The sequence below is a fragment of the Bos indicus x Bos taurus genome, chromosome 16, assembly GCF_003369695.1.
Source record: "Bos indicus x Bos taurus breed Angus x Brahman F1 hybrid chromosome 16, Bos_hybrid_MaternalHap_v2.0, whole genome shotgun sequence".
Taxonomy (NCBI): domain Eukaryota; kingdom Metazoa; phylum Chordata; class Mammalia; order Artiodactyla; family Bovidae; genus Bos; species Bos indicus x Bos taurus.
In genome coordinates this window covers 63,412,296-63,438,068 of record NC_040091.1, presented here as the reverse complement: position 1 = coordinate 63,438,068, position 25,773 = coordinate 63,412,296, and the positions used below count along the sequence as shown (strand labels likewise).

The 25,773-nt window shown below is 44.3% G+C and overlaps 1 protein-coding gene across 1 annotated transcript in view; it reads right to left on the bottom strand.

Annotated features, from left to right (window-relative positions):
- The window catches only part of LAMC1 (laminin subunit gamma 1), a 121,463-nt gene that overhangs the window by 20,166 nt on the left and 75,524 nt on the right, over positions 1 to 25,773 (bottom strand). Inside the window, exons 3-16 of the mRNA XM_027565527.1 lie at positions 20,770 to 20,900; positions 17,338 to 17,504; positions 14,986 to 15,174; positions 14,070 to 14,187; positions 13,626 to 13,724; positions 13,403 to 13,539; positions 12,932 to 13,054; positions 12,651 to 12,840; positions 12,226 to 12,338; positions 9,632 to 9,853; positions 9,322 to 9,510; positions 2,054 to 2,299; positions 1,439 to 1,592; positions 692 to 834 (exon numbers count right to left, since the gene is read on the bottom strand). Of these exons, the coding sequence (XP_027421328.1) occupies positions 692 to 834; positions 1,439 to 1,592; positions 2,054 to 2,299; positions 9,322 to 9,510; positions 9,632 to 9,853; positions 12,226 to 12,338; positions 12,651 to 12,840; positions 12,932 to 13,054; positions 13,403 to 13,539; positions 13,626 to 13,724; positions 14,070 to 14,187; positions 14,986 to 15,174; positions 17,338 to 17,504; positions 20,770 to 20,900 (2,221 nt within the window). The remainder of the gene's footprint in view (positions 1 to 691; positions 835 to 1,438; positions 1,593 to 2,053; positions 2,300 to 9,321; positions 9,511 to 9,631; positions 9,854 to 12,225; positions 12,339 to 12,650; positions 12,841 to 12,931; positions 13,055 to 13,402; positions 13,540 to 13,625; positions 13,725 to 14,069; positions 14,188 to 14,985; positions 15,175 to 17,337; positions 17,505 to 20,769; positions 20,901 to 25,773) is intronic.

Sequence of the window (25,773 nt, the reverse complement as noted above, 5' to 3'; positions counted from 1 at the left end):
CAAGAACTCATCTCTACCTTCATCTCTCCAACCGTTTAATTTTTCCTTTCTCTAAGGAACTAGAACACCCGAATGCTAGTGCTGATTTTCCGTTATTTTGTAGTTTGTTTACTCATGTTGTTCTCTGAACGGAGTCAGTGACCTATGCTGCATTCCACAGGAGAAACGCAGGAATTCAAAAAGCAAAAACCCAAACTGTTCTGCGGCCTGATTCCAGGCAAGTGTTTATGCCAAGGAGCAGCAGATGTGCACATGTAAGCGCACCAAAAGGGCCCCAAGGGTGGGAAGCAACTGCAGTCAGTAAGTCAACAAACACGTCTGAGCAGAGTCCCTCACAGCTTCATCATCTGCACGAAGAATCTGATCAATTAAAAAGTTTCATTAAGCACAGGAGGCGGCTCGGTCATCAAAGGGCAATCACTTGGAAATATCAAAGACCAGAAAAAGGAAGAGTCAGAAACACCATAAAAGAAGACAGAAGTCGGGTGGTTGCTAAGGAACCAGAGAGGCTTTCGGTCCTCTGAGTTTTAGAAATGGATCATGTTTCTGGAATAAAGCATCTCTGAGGACTTGGGTACAGCCCTGACTGTGAGCTGTAGGCCTACACGGAGGCTGGTCAAATGTTTTGGATTCACAGTTCTAACGGGGATGAGAGGGGACTGAAGATTTTTATGCCACCCACACCCCTTACGTTTGCAGCCTTCGGGTCCAAACCCAAAGTGGTTGACCTCGCAGTGCTCACAGTGCTGACCGGTGATGCCAGGCTGGCACTCACACTGGCCGCTGTGGACGTCACACTGTCCGTTGGTGGAACCCAAAGCGTGGCAGTCACACCTAATAAATCAACACATGACAATTCTCGGGTAAGAAAAACAGACTTTAAGCAAACCTCTCTTTTTTTTCCTTTCAGCATAGGACTGATACAATTTTGTATCAGAAAACAGAATGTTTTAATGATGACAGATGTTAAGGTTCCTGAGGTTCCAGTAATTTTCCTGAGCTCTACTCAGACCTTCTTTTTCTAACCTAACCCACACAAATACTGCTGATCCACTACTAAAACCACTTCCCATGGCTCTCCAATCTGGCACTGCATGGGCGCTGGGCTGGAGCTCTGAAGACAGGAATTCCCAGCCTCTGTAACCCCAGAAGTTCTGATTCTAAACGTCTCAGAAAGGACCTTATAATTTGCGTTAAAAAAAAAAAATGTGGCTCAGGTGACGCTGACACAGCTGGTGCCGCTGCCTTCCACTCTCTGCTCTCATTACTTCATCACAGCTCTCCAGCATTGCCTCTAAAGGTTGCCTCGCCTGTTTCAGGCACTCAAATAATTCCCGAACAAAGCCAAACCAACTGTGAAATATAACTTACAAAAATTCATCTGTGACAATTTAAAAAAAGCCAAGGTTGCCTGCACCAAAGGCAGCCACCATTTTACCTCTCACAGCCCTGCCCGCTCTGCAGGTTGTAGAATCCGGGGTCACAAGCGCCGCAGTCCCGGCCGGTCACGTGGGGCAGACACTCGCACTGCCCGGTCACAGGGTTACAGCTGCTCTGCTGCTTCACCGTCCCGTAGGGGTTGCAGTCACAGGCTACGGAAGGAAGACACAGACAGCAAAAGATGCGCATCACCCGAGAGGAGCCCTCAAGTGTAAACGACACAAATAGAGTCTTTCGACTTGTGCTGTCCAATATAGCAGCCACCGGTCACCGAACGGAGATGCGCTGTCAACGTGAAACACACACTCGACTTTGAAGAAGCAGTGTGGGAAAAAAAGAACGTACCTCTCAAGCATTTTTTATTGATTACTTGCTGAGATGATAATACGTTAGACATGTCAAATAAAAAACAATGTTAAAAGTAACGTTACCTGCTTCTCTTTATTGTACTGTATCCACTAGAATAATTTAAATTACGTAAGTGGTTCACGCTATACCTCTATGGAACAACGCTGCATTAGACCAGACAACTGTAAATATTTAAAGAGACCGTGCAGTGACGCTCAGGATGTGTAAGTGTAACTGCGAGAGGATGTGGCCGATGGCTGGTTACCTCTGCATTTGTCTGCTGGATTGGGAGCCAGGGGATTTCCAAAAAATCCATCTTTGCACCGGTCACAGTAGAAGCCGGCCGTGTTATAGATGCACTTCAGGCATTCTCCCGTCAGGCGGTTGCAATTCCCAACAGCGTTGGGATCGATGTTGTCATTGCACTGACACAGGCGGCAAAGCCTCACGGGGCCGTTGCTACCCAGAGGGTCTCCAAAGTGGCCGTCATCACAGAGCTCACACCTTCTACCTGCGTGTGAGACAGTCTGATGTTACAAGAGAAAGGCCTCCAAAGTGGCCGTCATCACAGAGCTCACACCTTCTACCTGCGTGTGAGACAGTCTGATGTTACAAGAGAAAGGCCTCCAAAGTGGCCGTCATCACAGAGCTCACACCTTCTACCTGCGTGTGAGACAGTCTGATGTTACAAGAGAAAGGCCTCCAAAGTGGCCGTCATCACAGAGCTCACACCTTCTACCTGCGTGTGAGACAGTCTGATGTTACAAGAGAAAGGCCTCCAAAGTGGCCGTCATCACAGAGCTCACACCTTCTACCTGCGTGTGAGACAGTCTGATGTTACAAGAGAAAGGCCTTAGATGTTTCTAGTGCCACTGGTTACAGACAGTCTGGAGGAACCACCAGGCACAATGCTACATGGTGCCATGGACACGGCATCAGCCTGAGAGAGAAGAAGACCTGGGCTGCAGCTCTGGTGTGGTGCCCAGCCACTGGGGTGACCTTGGACACATCTCCATTTCTTCAGAAATACAGCACCTGGTTTGCCTCCTTCTGCAGCTGTTTTGAGGATTAACTGAAATCATGCCCTAAGAGTGCTTTGTAAATGAGGCTTTACTAACCTTTCCAGCACCAAGGGTTGGCACATTCACCTATGTCTGTTTTTGTCAATAATATTGAGAAAACTGAAAGATGATGTTTTTTTAAAACATGGTTTTTAAAAAAATATTTATTTGGCTGTGCTGGGTCTTAGTTGCAGCACACTGAATCTTTTGCTGTGGCGCACGGAATCTCTAGTTGCAATGCACGGGCTTAGTTGCCCTGTAGTGTGTGGGACTTAGTGTCCCGATCAGGGATTGAACCCATGTCTTTTGCATCAGAAGGCAGATTCTTTACCACTGGACCACTAGGAAGTCCCTGAAAATGCCTCTTCATATCATTCATTCCTCATACAACAGAGTTGAAAAAGTGATAGTCACTCAGTCATGTCTGACTCTCTGCGACCCCATGGACTATAGCTCACCAGGCTCCTCTGTCTATGGAATTCTCCAGGCAAGAATACTGGAGTGGGTTGCCGTTCCCTTCTCCAGAGGGTCTTCCGGACCCAGTGATCGAATCTGGGTCTCCTGCATTGCAGGCAGATTCTTTACCAGTTGAACCACCAGGGAAGCCCCATACAGCAGGTTTGGCAGGGTCATTTTCTTAAAACATAAAAGGCATCTACTAATCCTTGTTTGAGCAGTGTCAGCCTGCAAAGGAGAGACCTCAGAGATCATCATTTGCTACTCATTCTTATGGAGAAAGAAACAGACAGGCTAAGAAATTTGCCCACAACCAAGGAACTAATAGTAAAAGAGACAGAGCTAGCATTCAAGGCTCTTTCCATTAAACTCACTGCTCCTCATCCTTACTTTTCTACTAGCCCACCATTATTAGCTCAAGTTATGTTTGTGGTATCTTTGTAGCCAACTGGACCTAAATTAGCCTAAACTTTTTTTGGAGAAATAGAGGTTTGTTCATTTACTCATCCCATTAATACTGCCTGAGCATCTATCACATACAGACTGTTCTAGGGTTGTCCAGGATGACGTGGAGAACACGGTGGATGAGGTCTCTGCTCTCACAAGGCTTGTGCTGCCCCTGAGGGAGATGAGTTCACAAACAAATAAATAAAACCACATCAGATATTGACACACACAAAAAAGTTAAAACAGAAAATATGATGAGAGAGACAGGTCAAGGGCTACTTCATATTGGGTGGTTCCTCTGTAAGAGAAGATATTTGGGATGACAATGAAGAGACACAAGAACTAAACAATGATAATATTCAAGGGAAGAATGTTCCAGAAAAGCAAGATGAGCTTGTGGAAGCAGTAACAGCAGCCAGGTAGGGCACAGTAAGGAAAGTGGGTTTAAATTAAAGTGCAGTGAGATACTATTTGGGGGGTGGGGGTGGTGTTTCTAAGTGATAAGATCTGATTTACATTTTAAAAGTATTATTCTGGCTGCTGTGTGGGGAATGGGTTGTAGGAGAGCAGAGTGAAGCATGGCGGCAAATTAGGAAGCTATCTCAGGTAAGAGACAACGATGGTGTAGAACAGGGTGGTTACCAGTGAAAGTGGTAAAGAGTGGGCAGATTTGAGAGACTAACACCTTCTGGCTGATTCCTGGGCAATGAAAGAAAGAAGAATCAAGGATAAGCCTACGATTTTAGCTCGAGGAAATAGGTGGATGGAGATAAAGACCAGGGAAGGGACAGAGTCAGAATTGGAGACAATCAAAGACCTAGCTTGGATTTGCTTAAATGTGAAATTGCTTTGGCTGTCTGATTCAAAGTCAAAACAGAAAATATTTGGCACCTTCAAAGAACAGAGTCAGAATTGAAGACAATCAAAGACCTAGCTTGGATTTGCTTAAATTTGAGATCCCTTTGGCTGTCTGATTCAAAGTCACAACAGAAAATATTTGGCACCTTCAAACTAGCAACACTGGAGCAGAGTTAATAAAGACAGCATCTACAGAAGGCAGGGGAGACTGCTGTGACATCTCAAGTACAGTAGTACTTGGGATAGTAACGCAGAGGTCCATAACCTTGACCTCAGGGGGTGATCAGTTACCAGAACCTAATAGTTTCTAACTTTATCAGAAAGAGCTGTTTGGAGAAGGTCACCTGCCAAGAGCCGAGAGACGCTTCAGACACGGGGCCTTGGAATACATACTCTGCCCTCATCCTCTTTTCCTCTCTGATCTCCTATGTGCTTCCCACCAAGTGGAGGTGGCCATGTGAGGTAACACACACAGGTGTCATCAGGGTGGAGCAGCACAGAGAACAGATATGGAGGGGCCGATGGAAGGCTCCCTTCCCACCATTCAGGTAGAGACAGCAAGTAGGTAGCTGGCCCTCGAGAGAGCAAGGTCAGGGCTGAAGGCATGGATTTTCCAGCTGTAGGCAAGGAGGGGTTTTTGAAGCCTCAAGGTGAGAGGTGCTCACCTAAGGAGAGAATACAGATAAAGTTGACAAGAAAACCCCAGGCTAAGAAACAGAAGTGATCAAAGGGAGACCCAAAAGAAGAGAAGAAAGGGAGAAGACAACCAAGGAGAGGGAAGAGTCACAAAAGGCAAGAGGAGAAACTGGAGCAAAGGGAGTAGTCAACAGTATCCAGTGTTGCTGAAACTCCGGGTCAGATAAGGACAGAAAACTTACCACTGCATCTGGCAAATAGAGACCACTGATGAGGTAACAGAAGATCTAGCTGGGGATGGGGCAGGACGCGAAGAAACAGGATGTTAAAAGGGGATGGGAAGCTAGGGGCCCTTTTGCCTTTGAGGTAAATACAACAGTTTCCAGAAACAAGATCCTTCTCCAGCATAGGATTAAGACAGTACTTCAGTTCTGCTTTTTCATCAGTTACTTTAGCTAGTTTAGATATGATCCATATTTTAAATGTCTTAGGGACTTCCCTGGTGGTCCAGTGGTTAAGAATCTGCCTCCCAATGGAGGGGACACAGGTTTGATCCCCGGTCAGGGAACTAAGATCCTACATGCTATGGGACAACTAAGCCCCTGTGCTGCAACCATCTAGCCCATGCACCGCAGCCAGGGAGAAACCCGTGCACTGCAATGAAAGACGCCCTGCGCCGCAACTGAGACCCGACGCAGCCAAAAAGACGCATTCAAGTGTCTTAAAACCTGTCCTGAATCAAACTCAATTGAAAAATCTGCTATGCTATGCTATGCTAAGTCACTTCAGTCGTGTCCGACTCTGTACGACCCCACAGACGGCAGCCCACCAGGCTCCCCCGTCCCTGGGATTCTCCAGGCAAGAACAAACACTGGAGTGGGTTGCCATTTCCTTCTCCAATGCATGAAAGTGAAAAGTGAAAGTGAAGTCGTTCAGTCGTGTCCGACTCTTAGCGAATCTGCTAGAAAAGTCAAAACAGAGCTACATGGTAGCCCATAAAAGCTCTCGTTGCAAAATATCCTCCAAAGCTATAGCTAGCCTGCCCCTTAGTTTCAGAGTCTAGGATGTAGGTTCAAATCCAGACTGTACTACTTACATGACTTGGGCAATTTATAGACTTCTCTTATTATCCTTCCCGTACCAGGAGAGGTGTCTTTTTTCTCCTTTAGTATTCTTGAGTGCGTTTCTTTATCTGAACTAACCACACTGTATGAAAATGATCTCTGTGCTTCCCTCCACTTTTAGACCCTGGAGAGCAGGGACCCTCCTTTACTCATCTTCATAATCCCAAAGCCATGCACTCAATTTTGTTGAAAAAAGATTAGTATTATTAATTTACCTGAAAAGATCGTTTTAAGTATTAAATGCAGAAGTGAATCATGCACGAAGATCTCAGTGACTATCATCAGTTATTCATATTCTTCAACAGTCTTCTAAATGAGGAACGTCTTACTTTGCATCTGCAACCTCTATTCATTTATTTAATAGATACTCGCATTCATTCAACAAACACATGTGCCAAACACTATTTTGGGTGTTAGGGATACAAAGGTGAATAAAACAGAGCAAAGTCCCTGCTTCAAGGACCTTAATTCTGGGGAAGGAAGGAGGAGATAAGCAACAAACAAATGAATACACATAAAAATATCAAGCAGCTAAAAAGCGCTATAAAAAGCAAAGCAGAATGTAGGAAAATAAAGAGTGATAATATTGTGGTTTTTTTACAGGTTTTGTCCTGGTTTCATGCAGACTTCTATATCCTAATTAACATCCTCAAGAATTGCTATAGATCATTTACTTCAATCCAGGTGATACTTCATAAAACAAATGCAGTTGACCCTTGAACAATGCAAGGAGTTGCGGGGGCGGGGGGGGGGGTGTTGACTGCTGCCCTGCACAGTCAGAAATCCACAAATGAGTTCTGAAATTCCAGCCCCCACCTTATGTGGTTCCTCTGCATTCACAATTCCACGTCCATGGATCCAGCCAACCACAGACTGTCGTACTGCAGTATTTACTACTGAAAAAAATCTGCATTAAGTGGACCCACGCAGTTCAAACCTGTGATTTGAACCCTGAACCCATACAGTTCAGGGGTCAGCTGTATATTTCACAAACATTCTGTGAGAAGCATTTAATCAGTGACTAATACAACATTTTCTAAAATCTCCTATATGATATTCCATCTTTCTATAAGCATCCCCAATACTTTTACTTCACCGTCTGTACTATTTAGTATAGACATGAGAATGACTCCACGATGCTTAACTGTTCAGTTCACTGACCAGTGAAAGAACAACGAGCAGAGGGATCTCTTATCAAAATGCTCTGTTAAATGCTTCTGCATGGAGACACGTGAGATACTTACTAAACTCTGTGCCAGCAGAGTAAAGGGTCCTAAGAACCTGGGGCAGGTGCAGAGAGAGGCTTTACTGAGGAAAACCATTCTGGGGAAGTAACGATTCAACTCAACCCACAGAACAGTTAGGAGCTGGCTAAGAAAAGTGAGATCTGGATAAGAGAGTTGGGTGAGCATTCTAGTTCATGAGCAATACTTCATGGCGGGCGAGTAGGGTGCACCTGTGGGAAGACAAGCCCAGGGGGGCTTGGGAAGAGGGTGCCAGTGCAGAGGCAGGTGGTGGGGAACGAGGCTGGAGAAGTCTATTTGTGAGAGACTCTACTGGGCCACTGTTTTGGTTTTTTATTAAACAAAAAAAAAAGAAAAGTTAAAAATATGAAATTCTATACTAACTTCTACTCCTCATTTCCTCAACTGCCTTAAGCAAATGACTGGCTCTCCCTGTGTGGCACTGCCTGGCGCTCGGTGTGGGGTCAGGGGGAGGAATGGAAGGAAGGTGGAGTGTTTTAATGTTTCCCAATAATTAGAGTGTTTTTGATGAGACAAGAGAGATGCAGATTATGAGCTCAGTGTTTCGGTTGTTCTGTTTATGTTCACGCTCTGTAGCAATGTTTTTTGAACAAAGAGCTTATAGTGGAGTCAAAGGCTGGCCGGCTGGCCAGAACCTCTCTTATTACACAGAGGCTCCAGTCAGTGGAAGCAGGGGCACTGTCACCGGTGAGCCCCAGGCTCCTCTGTCAACCAGCACAGGCAGCTCCTGGAGCCACCAGCAAATATCTACTTCAGTGTTCTTATCAAAAAGAAAGAAACGCAGAGAATGGGAACAGAGGTGTATCCAAAGCTATAAAAATATTTTATTCCTAACTAAATGTGATGGGCTCTGATATATTTGAAACAACGATTTAGAGAAAAAATTTTAAGAATTTTAAAAATGCCACTTTACATCAAGAATCCCCGGGCGGCCTCACAAACTGAAAATCAAGTTTTGAATCACATCTTATAAGAAAGAGTATCTTGTAGTAAATCATCATCGTTGGCACCTGAATGCCTAGGCTGAAATTCCAGCTCCTTCAATGTCCAGCCATCCATCTTTGGACAGGTAACTTAATTGTGCCTCTGTTGTTAGCTGTAACCTGAGGATGGACTTCCCCGGTGGTCCAGTGGTTAAAAACCTGCCTTGCAATGCCAAGGACGTGGACTGGATCCCTAGTCAGGGAAATGAGGACCCGATGCGACCAAATAAATATTGGCTGAGGGGTAAAGAATCTGCCTGCCAACGCAGGAGACTCGAGTTGGAGCCTTAGGTCAGGAAGATCCCCTGGAGGAGGAAACAGCAACCCATTCCAGTATTCTTGCCTGGAGAATCCCACGGACAGAGGAGCCTGGTGGGCTACGGTCCATGGATTCACAAAAGAGTTGGACACAACTTGGCGACTAAACAGCAACAAACAACCTGAGGATAATACAAGAAGCTATCTCGGAGGGCTGTGAGCATGAATGAGGCCGCATATGTTAAAGTGCTTAGAAAAGCACTTGGCCATAAATATTATGTCAGCTATTATTAATATCAGATATGCATTTTATGAATCCATAATAAACCTGTTTCCGACAAAACTTTTGCTGCTGGGAAAACTAGTCACGGAACCAAACCAGAAAATCCTAAAAACTTCCAAAGCTCTTCTTTCCCAAGTGCTCCTGTGGGTAGAGCCGACTCACCGGTAGTCCCGGTAGGACAGTTGGTGCACACCACCTCCTGTGTCTTAGGGACAACAGCACAGCTGGAGCCCCCAGGACACGGACAGGGCTGGCAATCCAAGGAGGTGCCTGCGGTTGAATCGCCATAGTAGCCATCGCTGCATTTCTCACAGTTGGGCCCGGCCGTGTTGTCTCTGCAGTTACAAACACCTATTTGGAGAGAAGGTGTGAGAAGACAGGCGAGTGTCCAAGCAAACAAGACAGCGGGCGTTTCTGAGCCGCCTGCTGAAGAGAGCTTAGGTCTAGCCGTCCCCAAAGGTCGTCCTCTCACCTGACTCAGGGTCGCAGGTCTCGCTGTGCCCATTGCAGGTGCAGAGCACACAGGGACTGTACGGGCCGAGGCTCGGCGTTTCTCTTCGGTAACCCGAGAGGCACACCTCACAAAACTGCCCTCCGTATCCCACGGGACACGTGCAGGACTCCACCCAAGTTGCGGGGACCCCGGGCCCAGGATGAGCGCTTGCCAGGGTGACATCATCCAAATAGCCAGCACCTGTGTGTGGTTGGGGGAAAGAGGATCGCTGGACTGGCTTCTGTTTTCCAAAACTTCATGAAAAGTCATCAGCACTAAAGGATAACCAGACTCAAAATTTCAGAGACAGCCAACCATTAGTTTAATTTATCTACTGGAGAAGATAACTAGAAAACAGTACTTAGAGCAATCATGTGGTACCTGATGCTGCTGCTGCGAAGTCACTTCAGTCGTGTCCGACTCTGTGCGACCCCACAGATGGCAGCTCACCAGGCTCCCCCATCCCTGGGAGCCTCCAGGCAAGAACACTGGAGTGGGTTGCCATTTCCTTCTCCAATGCATGAAAGTGAAAAGTGAAAGTGAAGTCGCTCAGTCGTTTCTGACTCTTAGCGACCCCATGTACTACAGCCTACCAGGCTCCTCCGTCCACGGGATTTTCCAGGCAAGAGTATAGGAGTGGGGTGCCATTGCCTTCTCCAGGTACCTGGTGCTAGGTATCTGGAATGGCAGTATACCAAACTTTTATTTTTTAAACACACACACACACACACTTATACACACATACACGCACACAGAGATTTCAATTTTACAGTTCTCCCAATCAGATCCCCTGGAGAAGGAAACAATAACCCATTCCAGTATTCTCGCCTGGGAAATCCCATGGACAGAGGAGCCTGGCGGGTTATAGTCCATGGAGTCACAAAGAGTTGGACATGACTGAAGTGACTTAGCACATGCACCCAATCACCAATGTGAAAAACGAAAAGCACTGGGCAATGATCTGGGGCAAGAAAAGACAGAAGGAAGAACGTGGGAACAGGAGGAGTTTAAGGCCACAGCCACGAAGCCATGTTTTTGTTCTTTTGCCACAAAAGCAGGCACTGATCATAGAGTTTAAGGCTTAGAAAGCAGGGAAAGCACCTGTCAATAAGGACCATGCAACTGTATTTTTTGCCCTGCATAAAATAGCAAAAATAATTAAACAAGTTCGAATAATCAGGGCTACTTTGACAAACATAATTATTCCAAAGCCATTATGCCATTACGCCATGTATCATAACACTTTCTTGTTTTCAAAAGAAAATAAAAATAGAGAAATCCTTATATTGGTTTACCTCAAAGGTTTATCCAGCCTAACAGTGCATGTGACAGGCTCAAAAGGAACATCGTATGGAAGGGCCAAGTTTTTATTATACCAGCACGTTTCCCTTTAATTTTCATTCCACTCCTATCTCTTACAGTCTTATCTTTTAACTCAATCTCCCCATGTTATGAAATATCACTTGTTTATACAGAAACTGACAACCTGAGGCTAAAGGACATCTCTTATTTTTGCTTTGAACTTAGTTTAACTTTTAATATATTTATGGGTTTTTTCAACATTAGATCATGAAAGACATCTCCACTGTTAAAGTGCTTCCAACTCCATCTTCAAATGTACTTGTGATTTAATTAATTCACTGCAATCTAACTTGTTTCAACACTTCTCTTAAAATAAAGAGTCACCAATGATTCTTTAGTTGCCAAATAACAAAATCCAATTGTACTGTCTTTCTCAATCTGTTAACTATTCCTCTTCCTTAAAATTCTTTTTTTCTCTTGAGTCTCAGATCATGGTCCTTAAATAACCATGTTTCCAGGATTGCTTCTTTTCTCTTCTTACATTTTTTGTCATATTTCCAAGTTTAAAAATGATTGCCCATATTTTGACAACTCTGATTCTAAATCTCCAGTCCCAACTAAGACCCATCCATATTTCTAACTACTTATAAGACATTTTCATTTGGATATTCATGCAGGCACCTCAAAAATCAACACAGCCAAGCTGCTGATGCCACTGCCAATGCCACTCCAATGCTCTGATTCCTCTCCCCCAGCAAGCTCTACCTTTCTACAGAAATAGGTCCTTATTCTAAAAAATTTTAGGAAAACAATTTAAAGGCACACTTAAAAACAGCTTTGTTTATCTAACATTGTAACAAATGTTCATTCAGTAAATTTTAACTAAAAGGGCTTGATAATTGATTTAGTTAAAAGGGCTTGATAATTACAGAGGAAGAAGTAAAAAAGAAATGGAGGTTATATAATGTGAGCCAGTAGAATTATATTGGGATTCTTAGAAAAATCTAATTATATGTATAATGTAACCTCAATAGGCTTACCCATTATAAGACAACATCATTTACTAATTTTTGTCTAATTTTCTCCAGGTCCTCAAGAGACGTTTCAAAATGCATTATTTTTATACACAATTCATGTATGATGAGGAAGTTTATTATATCACTTCTTTAGGATCAGGTTTATAATCAGGACTTTAGAGATAACCTTTTGATTATGGATCCTTTTTCCTAATCATCATTTTGATTGATTGTCTTAATTACATCATAACTTACTTCTCTCACTGTATGTCCCACGAATCTTGATAGAGGTCAAATTGTTCAGGAGTTTCTGAAATTCGAAAGGGGTAAGAGTAGGCCTCCAAGGGTAATCTGTCGCTTCATGGAGCCTAGAGAAAAAGGAAGGGGCACGTTAACCTCTGTAAGGACAATTCTGGGTGCTGAGAAAGTATTTCTTAGTCATCCATGCCACCCACAATGCACTGCTCTGCTGGTCTAACCACGTCAGAGATTAGTCTGTTGGTTTGACCATACCACTGGAAAAGGTACAGGTAATCAAGGGGAAAGTTCCCTTTTACAAAGTCACATCGAGAACCCCAAAGTTTTTCTTTAATACACACCTTGAGGCCTGAGGCGCTTAGATAAAGAAGCCACTTTTATAATTCTGGTCAAGTCAGATTTTATAAACCGAACTGTCTTACCTGAAGACATATTTGACAGTGGTCTCACTTGGATAGGAATTGCCCTGAGCAATCAAGGGCACAGACACTCTCATGCCAGCTCCTTCAAGCACCAGGTCTTCTGCCGAGAGGCGAGTGTCTCGCCTGTCCACGCGGAAGGAGAAGGAGAAATTCTGACCATAACTCAACACCTGCTTGCCCAAGAACTTTGCTGGAAGGCAGACACAATGGTGAGCAAGAACGTGAGGTCAGGAATAAACACCATCACACACCACACCACACGGCTTCCTAGCCTTACTTACCAGGGGCAATGAAGTACCGAGGAAAGTAGCTGTCTGAGATGACGGCAATATCCTGCCTCTCAGAGGACCACTCAAATGATGCTTCAGAGCCATCCCTTTGTTCTGCACGCCACCCATCCTCATCTACAAGCGGAGGATGAAAACACAAACATCCTGAATTCAGGTCCTCTATATTCCACAAAATGTACAGAAAGTCATCAATCAAAGTTTTTGAGTAAATGGAGGCTGTAACAGTACCTATATATGCTATACCTCTGAAGCAGTATTTTTATTTTATATAACATTTATACTCCCAGGTAAATTCTAAAACCATCTGTATATGTTTTCATTAAATTAAAAGCCAAACAAAAATCACATACATTAAAAGAAAAAGTGTTGATAGTCTCAAAAAATCTTAAGAGTTACTGACTTTTTTAATACTGTAAGCCTAGGCTCCACGTTCTAGGGGACTAAAGGAAAGGTCTACTTTACCAGTCTCAAAGGTGGAGGTTATAGAATAAACGCTGTAGCCAACGGCATTTGTGCACACGGAAGAATGCCCAAAGCAGAAGCAGGGGGTGCACCCTCTAGGGTTAGATGATTCCAGATTAAAAAATCCAGGTTTGCATCTGAAAGAGATTAAGATACAACCAGGTATTTTTTGTATCTGAAATATGAGAGAAGACACAACACAGCCAGAGAAAGAATGAGCTACCTCTCACAATTGAAGCCTTCGACATTGTCTTTGCAAACACATCTTCCTGTTTCAATATTACATTCATCTATGCTGCCAGAAGGATTGCAAGAGCATGGCCTGTGAAACGATGAAATAAGAGGATAAAGAAATTTTGCTCCAAGTCAGTCTTTTGTTTTACATGTTAACAAATTTTTTTTTTAAAAAAGAAAGAAATACATAAAAAAGCAAAATGAATCCTAAACTCATCTTTGTATTTGGATTTTATTTCAGTCAAGGACACCCATCACATTTAGACATTAAAAATTGCTTCATCTCTGTACAAAACCATCCTTTAAGCTAGAAGCCTTAAATCTTGGTGATAATTATTACAGGGGGAAAATGTTTATATGGCTGCAGATAAGCTACAAGATCTATTACTAAGAGTCAGCTACAACTGGATTCCACCCCCTTAAAAAATCTTACCTGCACCCAGCCTCAGTGAGAGAATGGTACCCAGGCTGGCAACGGTCACACTTGTCCCCCATCACTCCCGGCTTACAGCTACATCTGCCATAGCTATCACACTGTGTACTGAGGGAACCTGAAATACAAAGCACTCAACGTCAACCACCAGATAGGAAAGTAAAACTAATGTCTCAAAGAAAGAAAACTGGTAACTAAAAACAATGCTTGAAATTCAGTATGTAGATTGGTGTTCAGGGTCTAGATGGTAACCAAGAGAATAAAGATCAAATTTTAAAACAGAACTCCCTCAAAACCATATCCCTTTAAACTATGACATTTAAACTTTTCAGACAAACACCCTAAGATGAATCTACTCATAATTATTGAAAAATACTAACAAATAACTCTGTACCCATGATAAACTGCAAGCAAAATCAGTCACTGTGGACAAGCACAGGCTCCTTAGGGCCTGTGTCTAGAATTTAAGTATACACAGGCAGGAACAGCAAATAAAGTTCAAACTCCTGGAAAAGTAGAACAGACTAAGAGCTCTCAGCTCCTCTGAACACACAGCAACATGCTGCAGGAGTTTAGCCCTCCAAAGAGGTCAGACTAAACAAAATCATTAACAAGGAAGAACTCACGGAGCAGCTAACCAACCTTTTACAGTCAAAGTTCAAACGGTCTCAATGATCCTATTGCTAATTATTTATAAAACCATTACTCAGGCCAACCCCAGTTTTATACACATCGGAAAATCACCTAAACGCTCCACCTGGTTAAAGAGTTGAGGCTGATGCCAAATCATTCACACGTTATAACAATATTCACTCTCTGCATTTAACCTGTGAGAATCCTAAGGAAACAAAGCTTTATTTCCTGGGGATACAGGAATTGCTTATTTTGTCTCCCAACCCATCAGGCTGTCACTTACCAACAGGACTACAGTGGCAGGGAGAGCAGGCTTCCCTGTTCCCAAGGCGGAAGAAATTCTCCCGGCACCTCTCACACTTGGCACCGTCTGTGTTGTCCTGGCAGTTGGTACAGTGGCCACCATGGCCCGTGGAACGGTATAGTTCAGGGTCAAAGTAGCATTCCTGAGATCGGCCATTGCAGTCACAGGCTGTTGGCCAAAACGTTAAGTCAGATGCATGTTTCTTTACAAACAGCATTTTAGAAGACTCAAACCAAACTGTAACCCCCACATCTCTGTGACAGATGGTGGTGGTTTAGATGCTAAGTCATGTCCAACTCTTGCAACCCCATGGACTGTAGTTCCTCTGTCCACGGGGTTTCCCCGGCAAGAATACTGGGGTGGGTTGCCATTTCCTCCTCCAGGGGATCTTCCCGACCCAGGGATTGAACCCGTATCTCCTGCATTGCAGGCAGATCCTTTACCTCTGAGCTGTGACAGGTGGTAGGTAGTTGAATGACTACCAGATACATTTCTCATTTAAAAAAAAACGAAAAAAGTATGTCTGTCAATAAAGTGTTTATAGTCAGGTTATCAGCTTACAAGGAAATGTCCATCCTTATCAAAAATGGTACCATCATAGCTTAGTTGGTAAAGAATCTGACTGCAATATAGGAGAACCTGGTTCAATTCCTGGGTTGGGAAGATACCCTGGAGAAGGGAAAGGTACCCACTCCAGTATTCTGGCATGTATAGTCCAGGGGGTCGCAAAGAGTCGGACACAACAGAGTAACTTTCACTTTAAAATATAACTAATTCCTGTACTTAGGAACCTCCAGATAGTAGTATCAGTTCAGTCGCTCAGTCGTGTCCAACTCTTTGAGATCCCATGAATTGCAGCACGCCAGGCCTCCCTGTCCATCCAGCCATCTCATCCTCTGTTGTCCCCTTCTCCTCCTGCCCCCAATCCCTCCCAGCATCAGAGTCTTTTCCAATGAGTCAACTCTTCGCATGAGGTGGCCAAAGTACTGGAGTTTCAGCTTTAGCATCAAGTAAAAGCCAAGTCAAATTACAATTTTTCAGAGTCTTTATCCTTCATTTTAATACCAAGTCCAAGCACAAGGATCAGTTCATACTCAGGTTTCAGTTTACCATTTTAGGGCTCAGACAATTCAAATACATTAGCCACTAATGTATTTCAAAATGCCAGATTACTTGCATACAGAGACTGGGGTGATCTGAGCCATACTGGGTACGATACGTACCTCTGTAAAAGGAAGCAGGAAATCTAGATGCACTAGAAAGTAAATCCACTAGAAGGGAAACCTAGACGCACTAGATGCCTCTATCTACTGGGAAGCCGCGGTACCAAATGGGTCACCTGTTAAGCAGCTATAGCCCCTACAGGGCACAACCATATTTTAAGAACAAGTATCTACAGTCACAATGTATAATCTTTTTTCATTTTCTCTCTTCCTAAGAGTACTAGGATCTACTCTTCCTCTCAAAGCCTCTCGCCTAGGCACAAGGGCAGTACAAAAGTTTCTCTGTATTTCGCTCTCTAGAGAGATAAAGAAAAAATAATTTTGATAAACAATCTTTTGAATGGGAGTCTTAGTTTGCTACTTATCACACCTGACTAACGTTAATCAACAACCATGGTTGTCTGAAGAAATAAGAATTGGAAGGAAGAAGAATATTTTAAAGAGCAACAAAGAAAAGACTAGAAAAACCATATTTTAGTGTAGGCTACACAGCCAACCAGTTCATTCTGAAGATCAGTCCTGGGTGTTCATTGGAAAGACTGATGCTAAAGCTGAAACTCCAGTACTTTGGCCACCTCACGTGAAGAGTTGACTCATTGGAAAAGACCCTGATGCTGGGAGGGACTGGGGGCAGGAGGAGAAGGGGACGACAGAGGATGAGATGGCTGGATGGCATCACTGACTGGATGGACGTGAGTTTGAGTGAACTCCGGGAGTTGGTGATGGACAGGGAGGCCTGGCGTGCTGTGATTCATGGGGTCGCAGAGAGCCGGACACAGCCGAGCAACTGAACTGAACTCAACACTGGCCCAGTATTTAGAACTAAGGAAAGGCCAGACCTTGAACATGCTGCTCCCATTCTGTTAGGTATGCTCCTCAAGGAAATAGAAAACCTGCAAGTTTATGTTTATGGCCAATTCCACACATCTACAATTCTTCTCTGACGTGCATGCAGGTTATATATATATATATCTACACACTCAAATTATGGAAGAAGCACTGCCTTGCAGGCTCTTCCTCTCAAGGAAGAATCAAAGGAAGTCACCCACGCCCCCCGCCCCCTGAAGTCCTAGAGACAGCTCAGCAGATGGAAGCCCGGGGCACTCACGCTGGCACTCGCTGGCACTCTCGGCGGTCGCCCTCCTCCACGGCCGGTCGTTGAAGAAAGGAAGGCACTTTTCACAGTCCACACCATAAGTATTATGTTTGCAATTACACACCAGCTTGTCAAACTCGTTCTTTACACACTCGCTTGCATGTCCGTTACATTTACACCTGGGGAAGAGAAGAGACACTCAAAAGAAGAAACAACTAGAAAGCGCTGACTGGACACAGAGAAAGGATGTTCACGGAGAATTAACAGCAACCTCTGAATGTTTCTGAGTTTACCAAGCACAACTGTAAATTGAGGAACTGAGCAAGATTAAGTAATGGCTGTGTTTTTAGTTATGAAGAAAAATTCTGACCAAAAAAGGTAGCTTTATTTAACTGGGGCTAGAGCATTAACTGGAGAAGGCAATGGCACCCACTCCAGTACTCTTGCCTGGAGAATCCCATGGACGGAGGAGCCTGGTAGGCTGCAGTCCATGGGGTCGCAAAGAGTCAGACACGACTGAGCGACTTCATTTTCACTTTCCACTTTCATGCACTGGAGAAAGAAATGGCAACCCACTCCAGTGTTCTTGCCTGGCGATCCCAGGGACGGCGGAGCCTGGTGGGCTGCCCACTATGGGGTTGCACAGAGTCGGACACGAATGAACCGACTTAGCAGCAGCAGTAGCAGAGCATTAACTGGACATAAAAAGAAAGTCCCCGACAATTTCTGAGGACATCTGTAGGACCCTTTCCTGAAGTGAAATGTGTGTTTCAAGAAGAAGCCAAGTGTAGTGGTTAAGAAGAACACGGGTGTATACATATGGCAGATTCACTTTGCATGCAGTGAAACTAACCTAACACTGTGAAGCAATTATACTGCAATTGAAAAAAAAAAAGAACATGGACTCTGAGGCCAGGCTGCCTGTGACTTACAGATGTAACCTAACCTGTGCCTTACCTGTAAGAGAAGGATGAGAATAATGTTTATTTCATAGAGTTACTGAGATCAAGAGGTTACTCTTTTTATGTGCCCAGGATTATATGGGCATATAACAAGTCAATAAATGTCAGCAGTTATCCGTCATCATGATTTTAAAGCATTCTGATCTGAAGACAGTAAGAGCCAGACACGACACCACCATATGGATCTCTGGTAGACACTCCCTCGGGTTGTTTGGGGTAAGAATCCTTGACGGATCCCTAAGACGAAGGCACTAGAACACTAAGGACTTGTGGAAATCCCCATGAGTATTTGCTGCCCTGCCGTGCCCCTCACTCGCTCTTTAAAGACAGCAGTCAGTTCAAGCACCACTTAATAACACATTCAAACACTTCTGAAATATCTACAGTGCACTAGGATGAATCCCAAATTATATCCCCAGCTTGCCTCTTTCTTCCAAGCTTCTGTCCTTGACTGCTACACAAACGTAATGTCCTCCACGACTTACAGCTTTATATTTTATACCTGAACTCACCATCTCGCCAAATGAGCTCATCTTCTTCGAGTATATTGTTATAAATTGGTTATCACCATTCTCCTGATTGCTAAACCTTCAAATCTTCTCTGACTAAAATCCTGATAACTCTTCCTTCACAAAATGCACCTAAATGTTCCTTTCCACCCTGTCGTCACCACCCCGTGTCTGGCATTTGTCACCTAACACCTAGATGACAGCATCATAACAGGAATATAAAATTCTCTCAATCATATTCTTTCACTTTGCCTGCAGCTCACCTTCCTGATCTACTGTTCTGATATCAGAGCCCTCCTCCAAAAGAGTACATGGTTTCTCACTGGTTACAGCTTCCATCAGCTTCCCCTGAGCATCAATCCCATACCAGGGACACAGCATACAAAAATCATGTTTCTGTTCTGGAGACTTCATAGGCTAATACAAGGAGAAGTCAGTCCAAGATTCTTGGCCCACTGTCTGAGGTCTCTGGCTATCAAACTCTCTCTGGTTTACAACTCTACAAATTCATGTAAGATGTTCCTTCCATCAAGGAGACTTAGATTCTTTCAACTCTAAACCTTTGTTCACGACATGTTCATCCTCCTGCACCTAACCCAGACATCCTCTCTCCTTATCTAAACCCTACCTATTCTTCGAGGCCCAGCTTAGATTCGATCTGCTTCTCTAGCCTGACTGTCTTGTAAGCATTCTCTGACATACGACATCTCTTTATCTAAAGCATGTGACTGTACTAGCATTTAACTTTTCACACGTTCACACAGAGCCTGCCTCATTCATCTGCAGGATCCCAGAGGTCAGGTCCTTCTCAGAAGGTGAGTGTCAGTCCCGCACTTTCTCAGTAGCTTCACAGTGCCTGTCATAGGGCTCTGTACTTACACGCTCAATAAGAATCCACTAATGTGTCTCCAGTACTTTGGCCACCTCATGCGAAGAGTTGACTCATTGGAAAAGACTCTGATGCTGGGAGGGATTGGGGGCAGGAGGAGAAGGGGACAACAGAGGATGAGATGGCTGGATGGCATCACTGACTCGATGGACGTGAGTCTGAGTGAACTCTGGGAGTTGGTGATGGACAGGGAGGCCTGGCGTGCTGTGATTCATGGGGTCGCAAAGAGTTGGACACAACTGAGCGACTGATCTGATCTGATCTGAATGTGTTGATTGGTCCAATCACTTCATGGGAAATAGATGGGGAAACAGTGGAAACAGTGTCAGACTTTATTTTTTTGGGCTCCAAAATCACTGCAGATGGTGATTGCAGCCATGAAATTAAAAGACGCTTACTCCTTGGAAGGAAAGCTATGACCAACCTAGACAGCATATTCAAAAGCAGAGACAATACTTTGCCAACAAAGGTCCGTCTAGTCAAGGCTATGGTTTTTCCAGTGGTCATGTATGGATCTGAGAGTTGGATTGTGAAGAAGGCTGAGCGCCAAAAAATTGATGCTTTTGAACTGTGGTGTTGGAGAAGACTCTTGAGAGTCCCTTGGATTGCAAGGAGATCCAACCAGTCCATTCTGAAGGAGATCAGTCCTGGGTGTTCATTGGAAGGACTGATGCTGAAGCTGAAACTCTAATACTTTGGCCACCTCATGCACAGAGTTGAGTCATTGGAAAAGACTCTGATGCTGGGAGGGACTGGGGGCAGGAAGAGAGGGGACGACAGAGGATGAGATGGCTGGATGGCACCACCAACTCGATGCACATGAGTTTGGGTGAACTCCGGGAGTTGGTGATGGACAGGGAGGCCTGGTGTGCTGCGATTCATGGGGTCACAAAGAGTCGGACAGGACTGAGTGACTGAATTGAACTGAATGTGTTGATTGGACAAGGTTTTGGAAAACCTAGTTACTTTGTTTCCAGGATAATGAGGTCTAACAACATTACTAATGCCCTTGTAAATAAGTGGCTGCATTCACTCCTACACCAAAGCTTCTATGGCTTTCAAGGTTATTTAATGGCTTACTTACCTACCACCCACAGCAAAATCAGAGATTGCATAATAATAGGATTTGAGAACTTTGGGGTCATTAAACACTTCATCTCCAAAAGTGTTCAGGCGATTGAGAGTTACTCTGATGTCAGTGGCAGTTACCCATTCCTGTCAGAAAATAAAAACACAGAAAAGACGGTAAAGGCACTGAATTATTGTAAGAGACATGTATGTGACAAAATCTTCTAAACAGTTTATGTGTCATTTAACTTATGTCTTCTTCTGGCATTAAATCTATTAACTTACTCAAAGACTTCCTTTAATATCCTTATATTTTTCTCCTTGAATCTTCCCTTCTTGGATCTAAGTTGTTACTTCACCACTCAGAATCCCCCAAGGCAGAAATAATATTAATTTCGTCACAAGGCTGTAGAAAGGCTTAAATGAAATACGCTTTTCAATACTCAGCATACATTAGGTACTGAATACACATGTCCCGTCTCTCCACTCTATATCCGCACCCCAAAGCCAGCCTAGAGAAGCCAACAGAGTTCACAAAGCGCCACAACCGTGTTCAATATGCTGGTCATTGTCTCCCCCTGCCCATCTTGTTCCATCTCCCTTTCCGTTTTACCCCAACCACTACTACAGATCTGGGAGACACTTCCCAGCACAAAGCAATCAATCATTACACTGGCCTGAACCAATCAGATGTACTCTTCTGTCCTGACCCTTCCCAAATGTCGCTTCTTGTGAGGCCTTCCCTGGCCGGGCTATCTAAAATTGCCACCACCACCACCACCTCCAACTCCCTACCTCCCATCACTATTTTATTAAAATTGCCTGTTTCCATCACCACCACCTGCATACCCCACCACTGCCACATCAGATTATAAGCTCCACAGGGCAGGAATTTTTTTGTTTTTGTTCACTGCATTTCACTGCTGGTTAGCATATACTTGGTGCTCAGATTAACATTCACCAAGGAGAAGACCCTTGAAAGTCCTTTAGACAGCAAGGAGAACAAACCAGCCAATCCTAAAGGAAACCAACCCTGAATATTCACTGGAAGGACTGACGCCAAAGATGAAGCTCCAATCCTTTGGCCACTTGATGCGAAGAACTGACTCACTGGAAAAGACCCTGATGCTTGCAAACATTGAGGGCAGGAGGAGAAGGGGACGGCAAGGGATGAGATGGTTGGATGGCATCACTGACTCAATGGACATGAGTGTGAGCAAACTCAAGGAGCTTGTGAAGGGCAGGGAAGCCTGGCGTGCTGCAGTTCATGGGACGGCAAGGAGTTGGACACGACCTAGCCGCTGAACAACAAGCAAATGGGCAGACTGGCAGAAACTACAACTGATCGAGATGGCAGGTCTATCATGATGGCAGAGGACCAGAAGGGAGGTTACACAGTTTTCCCCGAGGTTTTATGAGCTCTGAGTGCATATAATAAATGCCCTTTCATTGAGCTCATTTTAGTCAGATGTTTACATCTGGGGTAATCCCGAGGAATCATGTCTGCCAGTGACCAAGCCCTGTGTATTCCCTTTTCACACTGATTCTAGACAGTGTGACTTGCTTTGGCCAAAGAAACATCAGTGAATGTGACACAGGCAGAAAATTGATATATATGCATGCCCTGGGACTTACCCTCTTGAATACTTTCACGATCACATGAAGAAGGCTAGTCTAGCCTCCTTGAGGAGATAAGATGACAGGGAGAGGATAAACCCAGCTCCCATCCCAGCTGACTGGCCAGGGAGTGACCTCAGGCCGACACAGAATCATGAGAAACAAGAAATCGTGGCTGTTTAAAACCATTAAGTTTTAGAGTGGTGTATTACGTATAATGACCCAAAGGTGCCACGCCCACATTCAGTTCTCTCCTGGGACTGCACCTCAGCATCACCAACACAGACGTAACCAGCCAAGTGCAGAGCCGAAGGCATCTGTTTTCAGAAGGTTTCACGTGAGACAGGGAGGCACACCCCTGATTAAGAATCACTGCTTACTCCATGCCAAACACCTGGCAGATAGAACAACACAGAGAGCTCATCAAGGCTAATCTCTGTGAAGCCTCCATGTATAATTAGAAAGGAGAAGAGATGGTGATTTCACCATATCCAAACTTGGAACTCCAATAACAACTCCCACTCACGGTCACAATGTCAGGAATCTTTTAGCCGTCTGTAGTGTAAATAGCTGGACAGATCTCTGTGTTTAGCACTTGCATCTTTGACAGGCTTCAACTTTATCACAGCTTTTCTTGAATAAAAGCTTCTCAAGAGCTGAATCTAAGACTTTTTCTTTCACAATGGGCATCTTAAAGAAAACAAACTCTAGAACTAGACTTTTCATGTTTTGAATCCCAGTTTAGTGGCTAGAAATAGTGTAACTTGGGGCCAGTGATTTTTTCTTTTCTGGGCCTCTGATTCCTCATCTGTAAAATGGAGATAATAGAAGTGTCTACCTTACAGTTATTGGGAGAGTTAAATGTGTTAATATATTTAATATATCTAAAGGGCTTAGAACAACACTTGGCATACTATGGCACACTACAGTAAGTGCTATAATAAATGCTAATCATTATTATACATCACTACATGCTCAGTAATATTCAGCATTGAAACCAGGAAGGTTTCGGAGAGATCACAGCTTTTACAGGGAGGCGCAAGGAGCAGGGAGGGTAGGAGCCATCTGCCTCTGTCCTCACTGTCAGATTGGCTACCAGGCAGATCAGTTACCCTTCCTTGGTAGCTGTATATCAGAGTCAGAGCTCTTATATCCAGAGACACATAACTGATGCTTCTGCATAAGGATACCAACTGACCAAATCTATTGGCGAATGCCCACAGCCTTCTGTCACATTTAGTCTTATGAGTTTCTGAGGCATGAAGAATAAGAAACATCAGAACTCCTATAGCTGGGGAACTGATTTAAGACAAGCTAACAAGGCATATTGGAGAAGGCAATGGCACCCCACTCCAGTACTCTTGCCTGGAAAATCCCATGGACGGAGGAGCCTGGTAGGCTGCAGTCCATGGGGTCACTGAGGGTCGGAAACGACTGAGCGACTTCACTTTCAATTTTCACTTTCATGCATTGGAGAAGGAAATGGCAACCCACTCCAGTGTTCTTGCTTGGAGAATCCCAGGGATGGGGGAGCCTGGTGGGCTGCCGTCTATGGGGTCACACAGAGTTGGACATGACTGAAGTGACTTAGCAGCAGCAGCAGCAACAAGGCATACAGTTAGCAAAGGGGCGAGAAAACCACAGTCACATTACCTCACTGCTTTTCCTACTGACTACATGGTCCCTCTCCAAGACAGTAAAATACAATAACTTGTGTAGAAAGAATCAAAGCCAGGAAACATATGCCAGTTGATCAACTTAGACTTGTGGACACAGCAGGGGAAAAAGAGGGTGGGATGAATTGAGAGAGTAGCATCGACGTACGTACACTGCCATGCATGACACGGCTAGCTTGTGGGAGGCTGCTGAGTAACACAGGGGGCCCAGCTCAGTGCTCCGTGATGACCCAGAGGGGTGGGAACGGAAGGATGAGAGGGAGGCTCAAGAGGGAGAGGACACACGTATACTTATAGCTGATTCACGCTGTTGTACAGCAGAAACCCACACCACACTGTAAAGCAATTATCCTCCGATTAAAAATAAATTAAAAAAAATTTTTTTAACGAATAATTGTAGATTATTTCTCCCCTAGGTAATCTGTTTCTTCATCTACTAGAGTCAGTTATTCTTTCTGCCCTTTATTTTGAATACATCTTCCTGCCATTGAAAGAAATTTTCTGAAAGGCCTTTGCAAACCTACTCACTACTCACCAGAACCCTCAGAGTTTACCAAAATTAAGATTTATGAAGCCCCAGCAAGCAACAGAAGTACAGTGGAAGGGAGGAACTGGACTCAGACAGAATATAGTCTCGCTGTTCCCACTGTCCAAAGCCACATAGGCAAATTAGACAAAGAGTCCTTGAACATAAAAAATTCCAAAGAGAGAGAACGAGAGGCTACAAAGGCACAACGCCCAGAAAAACAGGGGCATTCCCTACTTAGAAGTCACAACAGCTCTTCATAAAGTATATGGAGCACTTGCAAACCCACATCCAGTCCCAGCAAATTAATATGGGCAGCCCCCATTTAGATGTTAGCTTCAGCCGCGTGACGGAAGCCTCTGATCGGTGTGAATGTGCTGAGGGTGGCAGGACACTCATCTGCCCCTCCAAAATCAGCAGCCAGAACATAAGACAAGGTCACAGACATCTAGGCAATACAGAAAGATTCCAAATTGTAGTGCATAAGGAACATGCACACAGAATTTATGAAAAAAGAACTCTGAGATTGCCACAAAGGGACAAGTTTCTATCACCACCCTTATGCACTACACCAGGGTAGCTAAATTCACATCTCGACATAAAAACCAGTGCTTTTAGGTGATGAAGAGTTTTTAATGATTGGCAACAGTGCCAGACAACCAATATTTCCCTGTAAAATAATAAAGGGGGCTTCCCTGGTGGCTCAGTGATAAAGAATTGGTCTCCTACCAATGCAGGAGACATGGGGTTTGACTCCTCATCCCGGAAGATCCCACATGCCAGGAAGCAACTAAGCCCATGCACCACAACCACTGAACCTGTGGTCCAGACCTAGGAACTGCAACTCCTGAGCCCATGTGCTGCAACCACCGAAGCCCACGCGCCCTAGAGCCCCTGCCCAGGAACGACAGAAGGCACTGCAGTGGGGAGCATGCACACCACAAGCGAGAGTAGCCCCCGCTCATCAAACTAGAGAAGAGCCCAGGCAGCAACAAAGACCCCGCACAGCCCAAGAGAAATAAAAACTGTTTTAAAAATAGCAAAGGAAGGTAGAGTTCTTAAACATCTTATTTCAGTTGTTCCCTCTTGCCAACATTAAAAGCCTTTTTTTTTAATTTTGTCAAATCAAAGAGGTAAGACCGGATACAAAAACAAAACACCCAGCAAATTCATTCAAATACCCTCCTTCCAAAGGAAGGTA